This window comes from Alligator sinensis, unplaced genomic scaffold (genome assembly GCF_000455745.1).
Source record: "Alligator sinensis unplaced genomic scaffold, ASM45574v1 scaffold178_1, whole genome shotgun sequence".
Classification (NCBI taxonomy): Eukaryota; Metazoa; Chordata; order Crocodylia; family Alligatoridae; genus Alligator; species Alligator sinensis.
In genome coordinates, this window is record NW_005842031.1 from 504,241 (window position 1) to 516,378 (window position 12,138).

General features: G+C 39.9%; 1 protein-coding gene across 5 annotated transcripts in view; it reads left to right on the plus strand.

Moving 5' to 3' along the window:
• The window catches only part of RAB3GAP2 (RAB3 GTPase activating non-catalytic protein subunit 2), a 75,168-nt gene that overhangs the window by 41,844 nt on the left and 21,186 nt on the right, over positions 1-12,138 (plus strand). For all 5 annotated transcript variants that reach the window (XM_006022340.3, XM_006022341.3, XM_025202569.1 and 2 more), the window contains 8 exons: positions 137-219; positions 1,037-1,101; positions 1,476-1,566; positions 4,846-4,973; positions 5,128-5,341; positions 5,813-5,910; positions 9,000-9,105; positions 10,530-10,690. In XM_006022340.3, the coding sequence (XP_006022402.1) occupies positions 137-219; positions 1,037-1,101; positions 1,476-1,566; positions 4,846-4,973; positions 5,128-5,341; positions 5,813-5,910; positions 9,000-9,105; positions 10,530-10,690 (946 nt within the window). The remainder of the gene's footprint in view (positions 1-136; positions 220-1,036; positions 1,102-1,475; positions 1,567-4,845; positions 4,974-5,127; positions 5,342-5,812; positions 5,911-8,999; positions 9,106-10,529; positions 10,691-12,138) is intronic.

The window sequence follows — 12,138 nt, forward strand, 5'->3', positions numbered from 1 at the left end:
ACTTTATATATTCACACCAGAGATAGAAGAAAATGATTTTCTCAAGAGAATATAATGTTAAGAAAGAAAAATATAATTACTAGAACTTTTAAATTGTGTTTTTATTGTACGTTTAAAAACGAAACTTTTTTTCCAGTGATAAAAAGAGTGAGCGAGCAAAGGATATGCATCTAGTGAAGAAAATAAGCGCTTTACTCAAAGCTAAAACCACAAATCTGGGTAGGTTTTTCCTAAACGTTTGCATTTTCTTAGCGCCTCATTTACTGACTTGGACAATATCCACTCTTTATTGTATATGGCATATGTGAATTGTGGGCAGCTAACACCTCGTGCCATTTTAGTGTCTGTTAGTCTTAAGTGAAGTCTTGAGGTTGCATTTTAAAAGGTGACAATCAGATTAGAATAGTGCTGAGTACTCTAAATAGGGTAAGAACCTTGAGTGCACTTGTTGCATTCTCTTTTTCTAACCTGTAAAGTCTAGACAAGTACAATTTAGTCTGGTGGGGATGTCCAACTCGCTTCTGATTTCCACTGATGACTTATCATGGGATACAAGATATCTTTTTTTTCTTGGTTTCTGAGATATTTGTTTAATACTAGCTAACCAGTACCAATCCCACCCCAAAATTTTAAGAAGTGTACTACATCTTGGGAAGAGACAGGTGGCAGACTTTTGAAGCTACCTGGAGAAAATTCTTATAACTATGGTGCTCCCAGCAAAGTGCACTTTAGGTCAACAGCTAACCTAAATTGATTTTCCCTACCCTGCAAAACAGTATTAAAAGAGAGTTTTCAGTGTGCTGCATGTCCTTATCTGGATTTTTTGGGTCTGTTCAGCACTTAATTCTGAAGTTAAACTTTAGTTGTTTGTACAGTTAGACAAACACTCAGTTGCTGAGTTTTCCAAATGTATGATGTCAGCTCCTCCAAGCATATCACACCAAACAATTAAAAGTATGCATCTTAACTGCATGAATTGCTTTTTAGAATCCAGTCTTAAAATGTGAGTTAAACATTTGATCATCTTTCTTTGTAGAGTTGATTGAAGCTGAAGCAAAGGAATTAATTCTTGATATCAAATACCCAGCTACAAAAAAACAGGTGAATGTTCTGAGAATGGGACTTTCATACTGGGAAAGAATTTCATATACAAATCTTTTATAAACCTTTCACAATATTCTTAATTTTTTCCTAGATCGCTGATTAGCAAAGCTTAAGGACTTGTGTTGTATGTTTGCTTCATTTTTTCTGTAACATACCACGTAAAATTAATGAAGTAGTTTTGTGACTTCAAAATCCCTTCCATGGTAAAATTGAGATAGGTGTATAAACCTATCAATAAAAGAGCTGTCCTCATTGCAGGTTCAAATTTTTCCAAATATGTATAAAAACAAGTAGTTACAGATTCCTTGCATGCTTTTAGAACTAAAGTGAAATAGAATGGAAAAATTTCATTGTTAAATTTCTGTTAATAGGCTTTAGAAAAAATACTGGCAAGTGAACGTGTGCCATTCTCATCTCTCACAAACATTACCCAGACATTGATGGACACCTTAAAAAATCAAGGTAGGTACAAGTTTATTTTGTAAAGATATCAGTTGTATCCATGTTAAGGCATTGAAGCTGGGCTACTGCTATGATGGAGCTATCTGTGGGATACCACTCCCTCAAAATTCAACTGGTTGGTTTTTCTGCCAAGTAATTCTGGCATTGATTCCAACTTCCCCAGTAGTTTTTCAGTTTAAATTGCTTCACTTGCCATACATCTCAAAATACACGCTGAAATAATTCTCACTTGAAATCCATGAGTAATGAAGTTGATGCTTTATGTATATAAAGACAATAATATAAACTAGCTTCATACAAATGCAAATAAAAATTAATATATCTAGGTACAAACATTTATATCCAGTGTGTTCCTACAATGTCTTGCCAGTAATTAAATTGTATATACAGTTACGGTCTTTTCACTAGCTCATTACTTTGTATGTATGAGTACTTTGTATGTTTAAATCAGCTATACTCAGTTTCTGCCTCTGTGCAGTAGTAGTGTTGCACAGAACAGGACCCTTGGCATTATCGTTCATAGCAGATTACTGAATGAAGTGAATAAACAAAATTTGTTCGTGGATATCAGAATGCTTGTGCATAGAAAGCACTGTTCTTTGCCCTACATAAGTGAAGGAAGCCCTATATGATGCAGCGTTCTGTCACTTGAGCTCCTCGTGATGAAATCCTTGCCCACTCATGTCAATAGGAGTTTTCCCTTTTTTTTTTTTTATTCTTTAACAGAAGTACACTTCACCCGTGGGGTTTACTGTCTAATTTTGGCCTGTTCTTAGGGGAGAAGAATCTAGTTTTTAAATAGCTGTAGGAAGTGCTAAAATATAGGCTATTACAAGAAGCTATTTTCACAGAGAACAGTAGAATGGCAATGCTTACAGAATTGGAAAAGCATGTTTATTTTTGTTATATATTAATTGATTTTTCTTTGTAATCTGAAGTGTGTGTTTTTTCTGCACACCTTCTTTTTCCATACATGACTATGTCATGCTGGTCACAAAATAAAACAGATTTGGTTGGAGTGCCCACCTTCTAATTTTTCAAGAATAGCAACATATCTGCAGGTGACACTATGGGTAAATAGATTTAGTGAACAGATGTTGGCCTATGTGAATGCTGTTGTTGTGGGAAAAAGGTCAATTGATATCTGTAGCAAGCTGCACAGGGCTTCTTTGTTTCCAGGATTTTTAATAGCAGAGTGTTAAAGAGGTGGCTGAGCTTCATAGAGGGAAAATTGTATGCTGGAAAGCTCTTTGAGCTCACATGTTCACAGATTATTCAGAGATGATGTTTTGTATAGGAACATCTTATTTACAATCTTTCTCAATGCCACGTGCATTTATTAATGTCACTAAAGAGGCAGGTGCATTATATGTTTACAGTGGCATTATCTACCCTTACTTGGATGTGAAACTGGAATGGCCACAAGATGTACGGTCTTAAAGTGGTGTAAGTCACTGTGCAAAAGAACCCTAGTAACTTTGTACCACTGTAAGTCACACTGGTGTCTGTCTTGTATCCTAAGCTCTACTTAATTGCAACTAACAGACCCATTTTTAAAGCTATTACCTGTTCCCTTGTTGCCTAGTGGCCCAGCACAGTAATGGCAACCAACAGTTTGCTACTCTAGGATAAGGCTGTTACACATTCCTACTGTCCTGGGGATACAAAATTTGCTTTAAATAGTGAATATAGGTACTCCTCACTTAACGTTGTCCCGGTTACCATGTTGTTATGTTGCTGATCTATTAGAGAACATACTCGTTTAAAGTCATGCAATGTTCGATCATAACGTTTTTTGGCTGCCTGCTAGTAGGTAACTACTGCGATATAATTGGATTTGCTTAACATTGCTTTACTTAAAGTTGCATTTTTCAAGAACATAATAACTACAATGTTAAGCAAGGAGTAGCTGTAACTACTTTTGTTCCTAAAGAGTTAGCTTGCTTTCCTTTATATGGAGTTGGAAATTAAACATACCAAATGATTTTGTTGTTGTTGCCTAATTTCATTTCTTGAATTCAGTATCTGATAAATAGGTGGAAGGAAAAGCAACTGAGTAGGGGGCCATGAACAGGTTACCATGTTTTAAGATGGGGTGTTAACTTGCACTGTCAGCTATTTCACAGTAACTGTCCATGAACTCATTCACTTTGGTTAATGTGAAGTAGCCTTGCCTTCTTTGATTTAGTAATGTAAGAGAGGTATGCATGTAGACAGTTACTAAGGGTGTGCTGTGAGTTTGTGCCCTAGTTTACATGGTGGTATCTTGTTTGTGGTTCTCTACATTTTGAGTAGTAGTTATGCAGTCTAGAAAAGCTCCTAATTGCAAAGTGTTGGCTACTATTTTAGACATTTTTGTGTCTGATTGCTTGTGTGTGTGTTAAAATGGCATATTACGAGGTCCTTAATTATTAGGTTCTTGTTTCTTTGACAGTCTGCATTACCCAATTAACTGAAATTGTCTTCCTTAGGCAAAATGGAAAAAATCAAATCTTTCAGCTTGCATTAGACTTTTTTTTTTTTTGCACTAAGTATGAGGATACTCTTGACTTTGTTTGATAGAGAGACCTGGAGTGCTTTCTTTCATTCTGAACCCTGTGGTAATGACAATTGGTGACCCCACAACACAGTCAGACTTTGCTTTCCTAAACTTTGTAGAATTCAAATGCAACAGGAGGTCTTCTGATTTCTCAGAGTTGTTCATTTGCACATTTGATCTTGGTAGCTTGTATATTTAACTTTCTAGTGAGGGACTTGACATGTTTATACATTGATAATATGACTGAGAGACTACAACTGTTACAACATTGTATCTTCTTGTCTTGTATTAAAAAACATAATTGCTTGATAATTACAATTATAGCATTTGTATCATAGTGGGTTTTTTTATTTTTATATGCACTGGTTTTAAACCAGGAGAGGTCCTCTGTAGTAACCTTGTGTTTTGGTGTTGCGATATAAAACTTATCAAAAATGAACCTGATACTTTATGTGCCTTGGGGCAAGATCATTGGTACAAATTAAATATCATCTTAATGGAAACAGCAGAGCATCAAGAATATTACTCCATGACATGCGTCACTTCACTCCTACAAAGGATTTTAATGAAGCTGCAAAGAAGATTTCACAATTTCAGTGCATTTGTGTGTGGGTCTCTCTCTCTCTCTCTCTCTCTCTCTCTCTCTCTCTCTCTCTCTCTCCTTTCCCCCCCCCGCCCCTCCCCTTGTATTGAAATATACATATAAAAATATTCATTCAGATTCATGTGCTTTTCCCCAGAACTTGAGTCTGTGGATGAAGGCTTGCTGCAGTTTTGCTCAAACAAGTTAAAACTCCTTCATCTTTATGAGTCGGTCAGCAAACTGAATTCTCTGAGTCTGCAGTCAGAGACTCCGATTTCTGATAACGTGAGTGATTTCAAATTTTTTTAATTTCAAGTACAGTATGTTGAAATTAGCATTTAGACTCTTCTGAAACTTTTTCCCCCTGTCTTTGGCTGATGCATTTTGTGGATTGGAATCTTTGTTAATGTACATTTTTATTGTCTTTCTGCTTTTTAAGGACTTGGCTAAATTACTCAGGCTAGATGAAAAAGAGTTTGTTAGGTTCCAGACATTATTGGAAAACTACAAACAAGAGAACACCCAACCAACTGTTCGATTTGCTGAGGATAAAGATAGCGTGTTGTCTGTAAAAATGTTCTTGGAGTATTTAGAATATGAAAAGGACATGATTAACGTGAAGAAGCTGGATGAAGGAGAGTATGTGGCTTTAGGTAAGAACTGTTGAAGGTCTAATGTTTTCCAGGGTAATTTTTGAGTTATTGCAGCCCTAAAATAGACTATCTTTTCTTTTAGCTTAACTTTTGAATTTCCCAAATCCATGTACCAGATACCAACTAACCAGGTTGGATTCTGAAATAAAGGAAATAATAACAAAGAAGGGCTTGTACTTAGCTGTACTTTGAAATGATAGGCCAAGTAGGGCTGAGTACAAGAACGAATACTTTGTCCCTGTCCTCTGAAAACATCTCCTTACCAAATTACTTCTTTGGCATGAGTCTTCTAATTGCTCAGAAAAAGGTTTATGAACTGGTTAATTCTATGTAAATATTCCCTTCCTCCACCTGGGAAGGATGAAGTGTTATATAATCCATTGTTAACCTAAAGCCTTCTGTCTCAGGCTGTGCAAAACCTGATCTACCACATAGACCTTTCATTGATATTGTTTCTGTTGATTGTTTTAGGTAGCTTGTTTTTCTGGAAATGTTTGCATGGAGAGAGTTCTACAAAGGAAATGTGCCATACACTGGAATCAGCAGGATTTAGTCCTCAGGTTTTGCTGGTAAGAATAATGTTCTCTGTGTTTTTCCTCAAGAATTTCAATGTCAGAGAAATTTCATTTGTTGATCACTCTATATAACAGTATTGTCTTGGCTTGTAAGAGCATGTCAACACAGCACAGTGTAATATGTCTAATTAAGTGGCATGGCTTTATTTGTTTTTATCTGAGAGAGCTTTCCTAGAGCCAGCTAGGGTATCTGTCATAGTCTTGCTTTGTGCTGTATGGCTGTACCCTTAATGCCCTTGCCTTCAAACCTTAGGATATTCCTGTTTAAGTTAGCAGCACTTTTTTGAGAGCATTTGTGTAATCATGTTTTACACCAAAAAGGATATAACTCAGAATAACACAGAGGGGTTGTTTTTAAATCTTATTAAACATGTTAGCAATCTAATTACTGTCTAACAGGAACACTCACTTGGGGCCATGGATCTGGACTACAGGGCTCTTCACAGACTGGATTGAGCCTGGGGCACGGAGGTGGCTGTCATGGCCACTGCTGTGGCAGTGGACCTGGGGGAAGTGACAGGTCTTCTGGCAGCAGGAAGGGTCTGGTGGTAGTAATGGGTCTGAGAGAAGGGTTTGGAGACTGCAGTGGTGAGCCAAGCTCACCACTACTGGCTATGACCAACACAGCCCAAGAGCTCTGAATTTTGCATCAGACCATGTCCCCCAACTTCCAGTGGTACTCTGTCCAGCCCACGTGACTACCAGAGGATCTCTGCCAGGGTCGCCAGCTGTCTGTAAAAATACATTAAAAAAATGGAGCTGTCCATTTAAAAAAAAAAAAAAAAAAAAAAAGAAGACGACAAAGAAAGAAAATTAAAACCAGGAATTTGATTGTTAGAAAGCAGAGCAGCGACATTGGTGTCTGAGCAGGAGTGCAGCACCTTGCCGGGAGTGTTTGTTTTCTCTTGGGACTTTGTAGTCCCGTCCTCCATGAGCCATGTGCTGCTGCTGCTTCCCATTGCTTGCCTGTAACACTCCTGGGTCATGGGTAGGCAGAAAGTAACCCTTCTTTTGGGGGAGCAGGGCTGATGAGCGTAGGGCTGGGAGACAGTGTGGTGTGGGGTGTGATTGGGGGCATCAGGGTGTGGGGTGGGGACAGCACAGTATAAAATCATTGCTGCAGACAAGCAGGGTGTCAACCCAAGATTTTTTTTTTTAAACTAATAATTTGTAAACAACTGACAACCACATTTTTCACTATACTGGTATGGTGTTTAACCCCTAAATTTGAAGCTGGCCCTTGTCCAGAGCCGAGAAAAGGGGTTACATTTTCATTATGTAAAACATAAGTCAGTTTTAAAAAAAAAAAAAAGTCTCGTCAGCAAAAAGTTTGCAGATTGTTGTTAAAAAAAAATAAAAAAATCTGTCTTTGGATATGAATAGACATTGCCAAATGAAGCAAATGAGCAATGTTTGCACGTGTCCCTGAACAGCTGGTCTACCTTATTAGGCAAAATACACATCACCCATTGATCCTGCAGGGTAACAGGTATCATGTTTCCCCCTTTGCTGAGACTGGCCATCAGCTAATGGGCAGTCCTAGCAGTGGGGCTACACCAGTGTGTTGACATGCTTAGGGAATTGCAAATGAGGGAACCCAGGCAGGTGCTCTGGGGGCTTCAGGGGCTGAATCCTGCACGCCCTTGAGTACATTTTACACTGTAATAATTCCTATTCCCATGGCATACAGGTTTTGGTCCATAAAGCCCCAGAAGTGCTTGCCTGAGCTGGCAGGTGGCCATAAACCTAAAAGACATTTGCTGCAATTAAGTGGCATAAATTGATACCACCTACATCAGCCACAAATTTGGCCATTTATGGCATGACGGGGTATGGACATCGGTTTACTTGTGTTGCCATAAGAATTGTTATGGTGACACAAATGCACGGTCTCTTTTCACCCTTGGGTTGGTCACGCTGAGCTCTGCAGGTCGTAAGTTCTAAGGCCTTGACCTAATTTATATGAATGGGGAGTGTAGGAGCCCTCTGATAAACGTTTCCGTCATGTCTCTCCTGCTATGAAAAGTAGCATACATATGCCAAGAGCCAGGCTGCCAGCAGCCAGATGCAGATATGCACCTCTGATACCCCCGCTTCGGGTCCAACTCTGCTCCCTCCCTCCTTTTGGGTCTGACCCTGCTCCCCCTCCCCCAGTTTAAATTCACCCGCTTTAAATGCAGCTTATACAATGCTAGCAAAAATGCTTTTCTGAGACAACAGTGTCAGCATAGAAATATTGCTGAAACGTCAGTCTGTAATAGACATTGTTATACCAGCAAAGTTCTTGTATAGACCAGGTCTCAATGTTCTGAGGGATTTAATGCCAGGCTGTATCTTAGGCAATACATTCTACACCTTTAAAAAAAACAGGTTTGTAATGGATCAGTACATATAATTATCTAGGCAAAGGCAAAATGAGAAGGAACATAATCTATAGCTCCCAATGTCTGCCTTAGTCCACTTTTCAGGGGGTTTTTTGCTGTGTGCATTTATACTCAGCAAGCGTTCCATTCACGTAGCCTTTGTGAACCCCCCCGACTTGAGTATAACATTCTACCTTCATAAAATCATACTGCTAAACATACAGCAGTTTGCCATAATCTTTATAATAATTTTGGTCTAGGCATAATGCGTTTTTCCTCTCCAGTAGGCAAGCTCTATGTTGAAAAAATAACATTAAATGAGCTGTAAGTACATTTTCTTCCATCTTTAAATAGTTAACTTATATATAAGTACATAAGGGGCATGCATCAGGATCTGGGGGAATGTCTGCTCACCAGAGTGCCCCAAAGGAAGACGAGGACCAATGGTCACAAACTCCTCCAAGACTGTTTTAGGCTGGATGTAAGGAAAAACTTCTTTACTGTCCGAGCTCCCAAGGCCTGGAATAGGCTCCCTCCAGAGGTGGTGCAAGCATCTACTCTGGACAGCTTTAAGAAGCATTTGGACACTTATCCTGCTGTGATCCTGTGACCTTACCTGACTTCCAGCCCCTGGGGCAGGAGGCTGGACTCGATGATCTCCCGAGGTCCCTTCCAGCCCGAATGTCTATGAAATCTATGAACTTTTTTTTTCTTTTCCAGTCTCTGCTACTCACTTTGTGGCTTTCCAAGGAAAAGGATATTCTAGATCAACCGCAGTCTGTCTGGTGCCTTCACACTATGTTGTCCCTTTTGAGCAAAATGAAAGGTGAAGTATTTTTTCATTTAATGTCATTTTTAGATGCAGTTGATTGCTGGAATAGTCACAATAGCAATTTCTGTATTTGTTTAACAAATTTGTGCAATACATACTGCACATGAGCATGTTTTTATAATTGTTTTATAACGCAATTTATTGACAAACCAATTATTTATATTTTAATAGCTTGATAGAACATATATATGCTAATTGTTTGTCACTTAATGTCCAGAAAGCTGAGCATTTTGTGTTTCATAGGTAGAACACTTGAGACTTAAGGACCTTGGTTCAAGTGTCAACTTGTAGCACTTGTGTGATGCATTTCTTTTTAAAAAAAACCTATTTTCTTAGATTATTTTGAATTAACACCATCCCTTTTTTATTCTTTCTACAGCCACTATCCTAGCTTCTGAGAAGAAGGCCCCTATAGTATAGCTTGTGTTCAAAAACAGTTTTTGAACACAAGCCCTGGGGTAGGGTTTTAAGACCTGCCTTCTGCCCCTTATCTTAACTTCCTATAGTGCCCCAAGGCTGGCTTCTGTTTTTTTGATCCAAAACACATTTAACATAAAATTGTATGAACAGTGCTTGGAGCAGGGATCAGAACCCATAGCAACTGTCTCCCAGGAGAAGGCCCCCACTAACTAGTTATCCATTTCAAAATCAGGCCTTTTCTTGTTCTCCCTCTTCCTGGCTCTGAATTTTTCCATCTGTTTTTTATGCCGTGTCAGTAGAAAAATCTGAGGATGCCTCAACCCAACCTTACTGTAGCTTGGTTAAGTAGGGCACTTCCCTGTAAAGTGGGGGTTGTAGGTTTGAATTTCCTTTGGTTGGTGAGTGCTTCAAACCCTAATATCTCACCTCCTCGGCAGGTGCTCTAACCATAAGGCCAGTATGTAAAAGGTGGGTATGCTGAAGAAAGAGCAGTTATAACTGTATTTGGAGACCCTGTGCTGTTAGAAAATTTTACCAGATGAGGCTCCTTGGGGGACTTGGGTCTTGGATCACAGTGGGGCATAGGCAGGAGTTAGGTGCTGGGCTGCATGTTCTGGGGACAAATAAAAGGTAGAATCGTTAGATACCTAGGGATACTTTAGAGTAAAAGGGGAAGGTACCCAGGCTCCTCCAGGGATAGGCTGCTACTGAGTAGAGATGTTTTGGATCCCAAGCGGACTTTAGGCACCTGCTTTCAAAAGTAAGTACCCTTTTAGGTACTAAATCCTATTAAGGATCTGGGTATAAATGCCAAGGGAAAGGTAACGTGGCTATGGTAGAATAACTATATTTGTTCCAGACAGTTGCTATATTTAATCAGCTTGTGAATTTTAATTGCAGAAGGTAAATTCTGTTTCCAGGAGCAGGTTGTTACTCTTCTAGTTTAGCTCCTAACACAGCAAGTATTTTCTATTCTCCCCCCAATTTGTTTTTTGCAGTTGCTATAGATGAGTCATGGGATTCTCAGTCAATTTCCCCCTGGTGGCAGCAAATGCGCACAGCTTGTATTCAGTCTGAAAATAATGGAGCTGCCTTATTATCTGCACACGTTGGGCATGCTGTAACTGCACAGATAACTGACAGTGTGGCAGAGAAAAAAGTAAGTCATCTTGGATTTCTTCCTTTTCCAGTAGTAATGGTTTCAAATTTGTGTCAAAGCTGTTGTCTTCTTGAAGGAGGAACATGCTCCCATTCATTCAGAAACGGGCACAAAACAGGCATAGAAATGAACAAAAGTGTGAACATTTGTATTTTACTGTATTTACTTGACTATAAGGGGACCCCAAATACAAAGCGGCCCTCCCAATAATTAGGTTCTATATATGGAAAATGTATTAATTTGTTTTAATTGTCCAGGTATAGGATCTAATTATTGGAGACTTGCCTTGAATTTGTCCCCCTCTCCCTATTACAGAAAGGAAAATAAATCTGGGAGTCAGGTAGCCCCTTTGCCTTCTACCCCTCCCAAAACTTCTTCCTCCTGCAGCCCATCCCCTCCCCTCCGTATTGTCAGACCCTACTGTCCCTGAGCACGTGGGAGCAATGGGCAAATTTGAAAACACTGCCCTTAAAATAAACATACCTGTAGTAATTTGCATATAGGAAAATTACTTTGGTTACCTATAGACTTGGTTCATCCAGAATTAATGCATTTTACCTTTTTTGATACTGCTGCATAAGGTTCTCCATAAACACACTTTTAAGCAGCACTTCTGTACCTACTTATATGTAGTACAAACTATGCATGGTATTAATGCAAGGCCAAAAATCTCATGATTTGCCTTATAGTTCATTGTGCTGGGCCCCAGCAGTCTGCAGTATTTTAAGCCATGCCCCACAGCTCAGCACTGCTCAGTATGCGTGTGTACTCCAGATACCCACCCCCCCATCCATGTGCTAATTAGCACCCCCCATGACTAGAACCAAGTGTTTTTGTCACAAGTCCTGGGATCTTCCACAGGCAAAGGTGGTGTTTTTGTTCACATCTTATGAAAGTGCTTTTATTTTAACAAAATGTATAAGGTTTCGAAGGCTTTCGACACTGTCTCTCACCCCGTTCTCATTAGGAAACTGGGGGACTGTGGCGTAGACACCCACACAGTCCAATGGGTCGCCAACTGGCTAGAGAGCCGCGCCCAGAGGGTGGTAGTGGATGGGTCCTTCTCGGCCTGGAAGGACGTGGGCAGTGGGGTCCCGCAGGGCTCGGTGCTCGGCCCCGCCCTGTTCAACATCTTCATCAGTGATTTGGATGAGGGGGTGCAAAGCACCCTGTTCAAATTTGCTGATGACACCAAGATGTGGGGGGATGTGGGCACAATAGAAGGGAGCAACAGGCTACAGTCGGACCTTGACAGGTTACAAGGATGGGCGGAGGAGAACAGGATGGGGTTCAACACAGACAAGTGCAAGGTGATGCACCTGGGGAGGAACAACCAGCACCATACCTACAGGCTGGGGAACTCCCCTCTTGTCAGCACGGAGGTGGAAAAGGATCTTGGAGTCATTATTGACTCCAAGATGAACATGGCTCGGCAGTGTGGGGAGGCG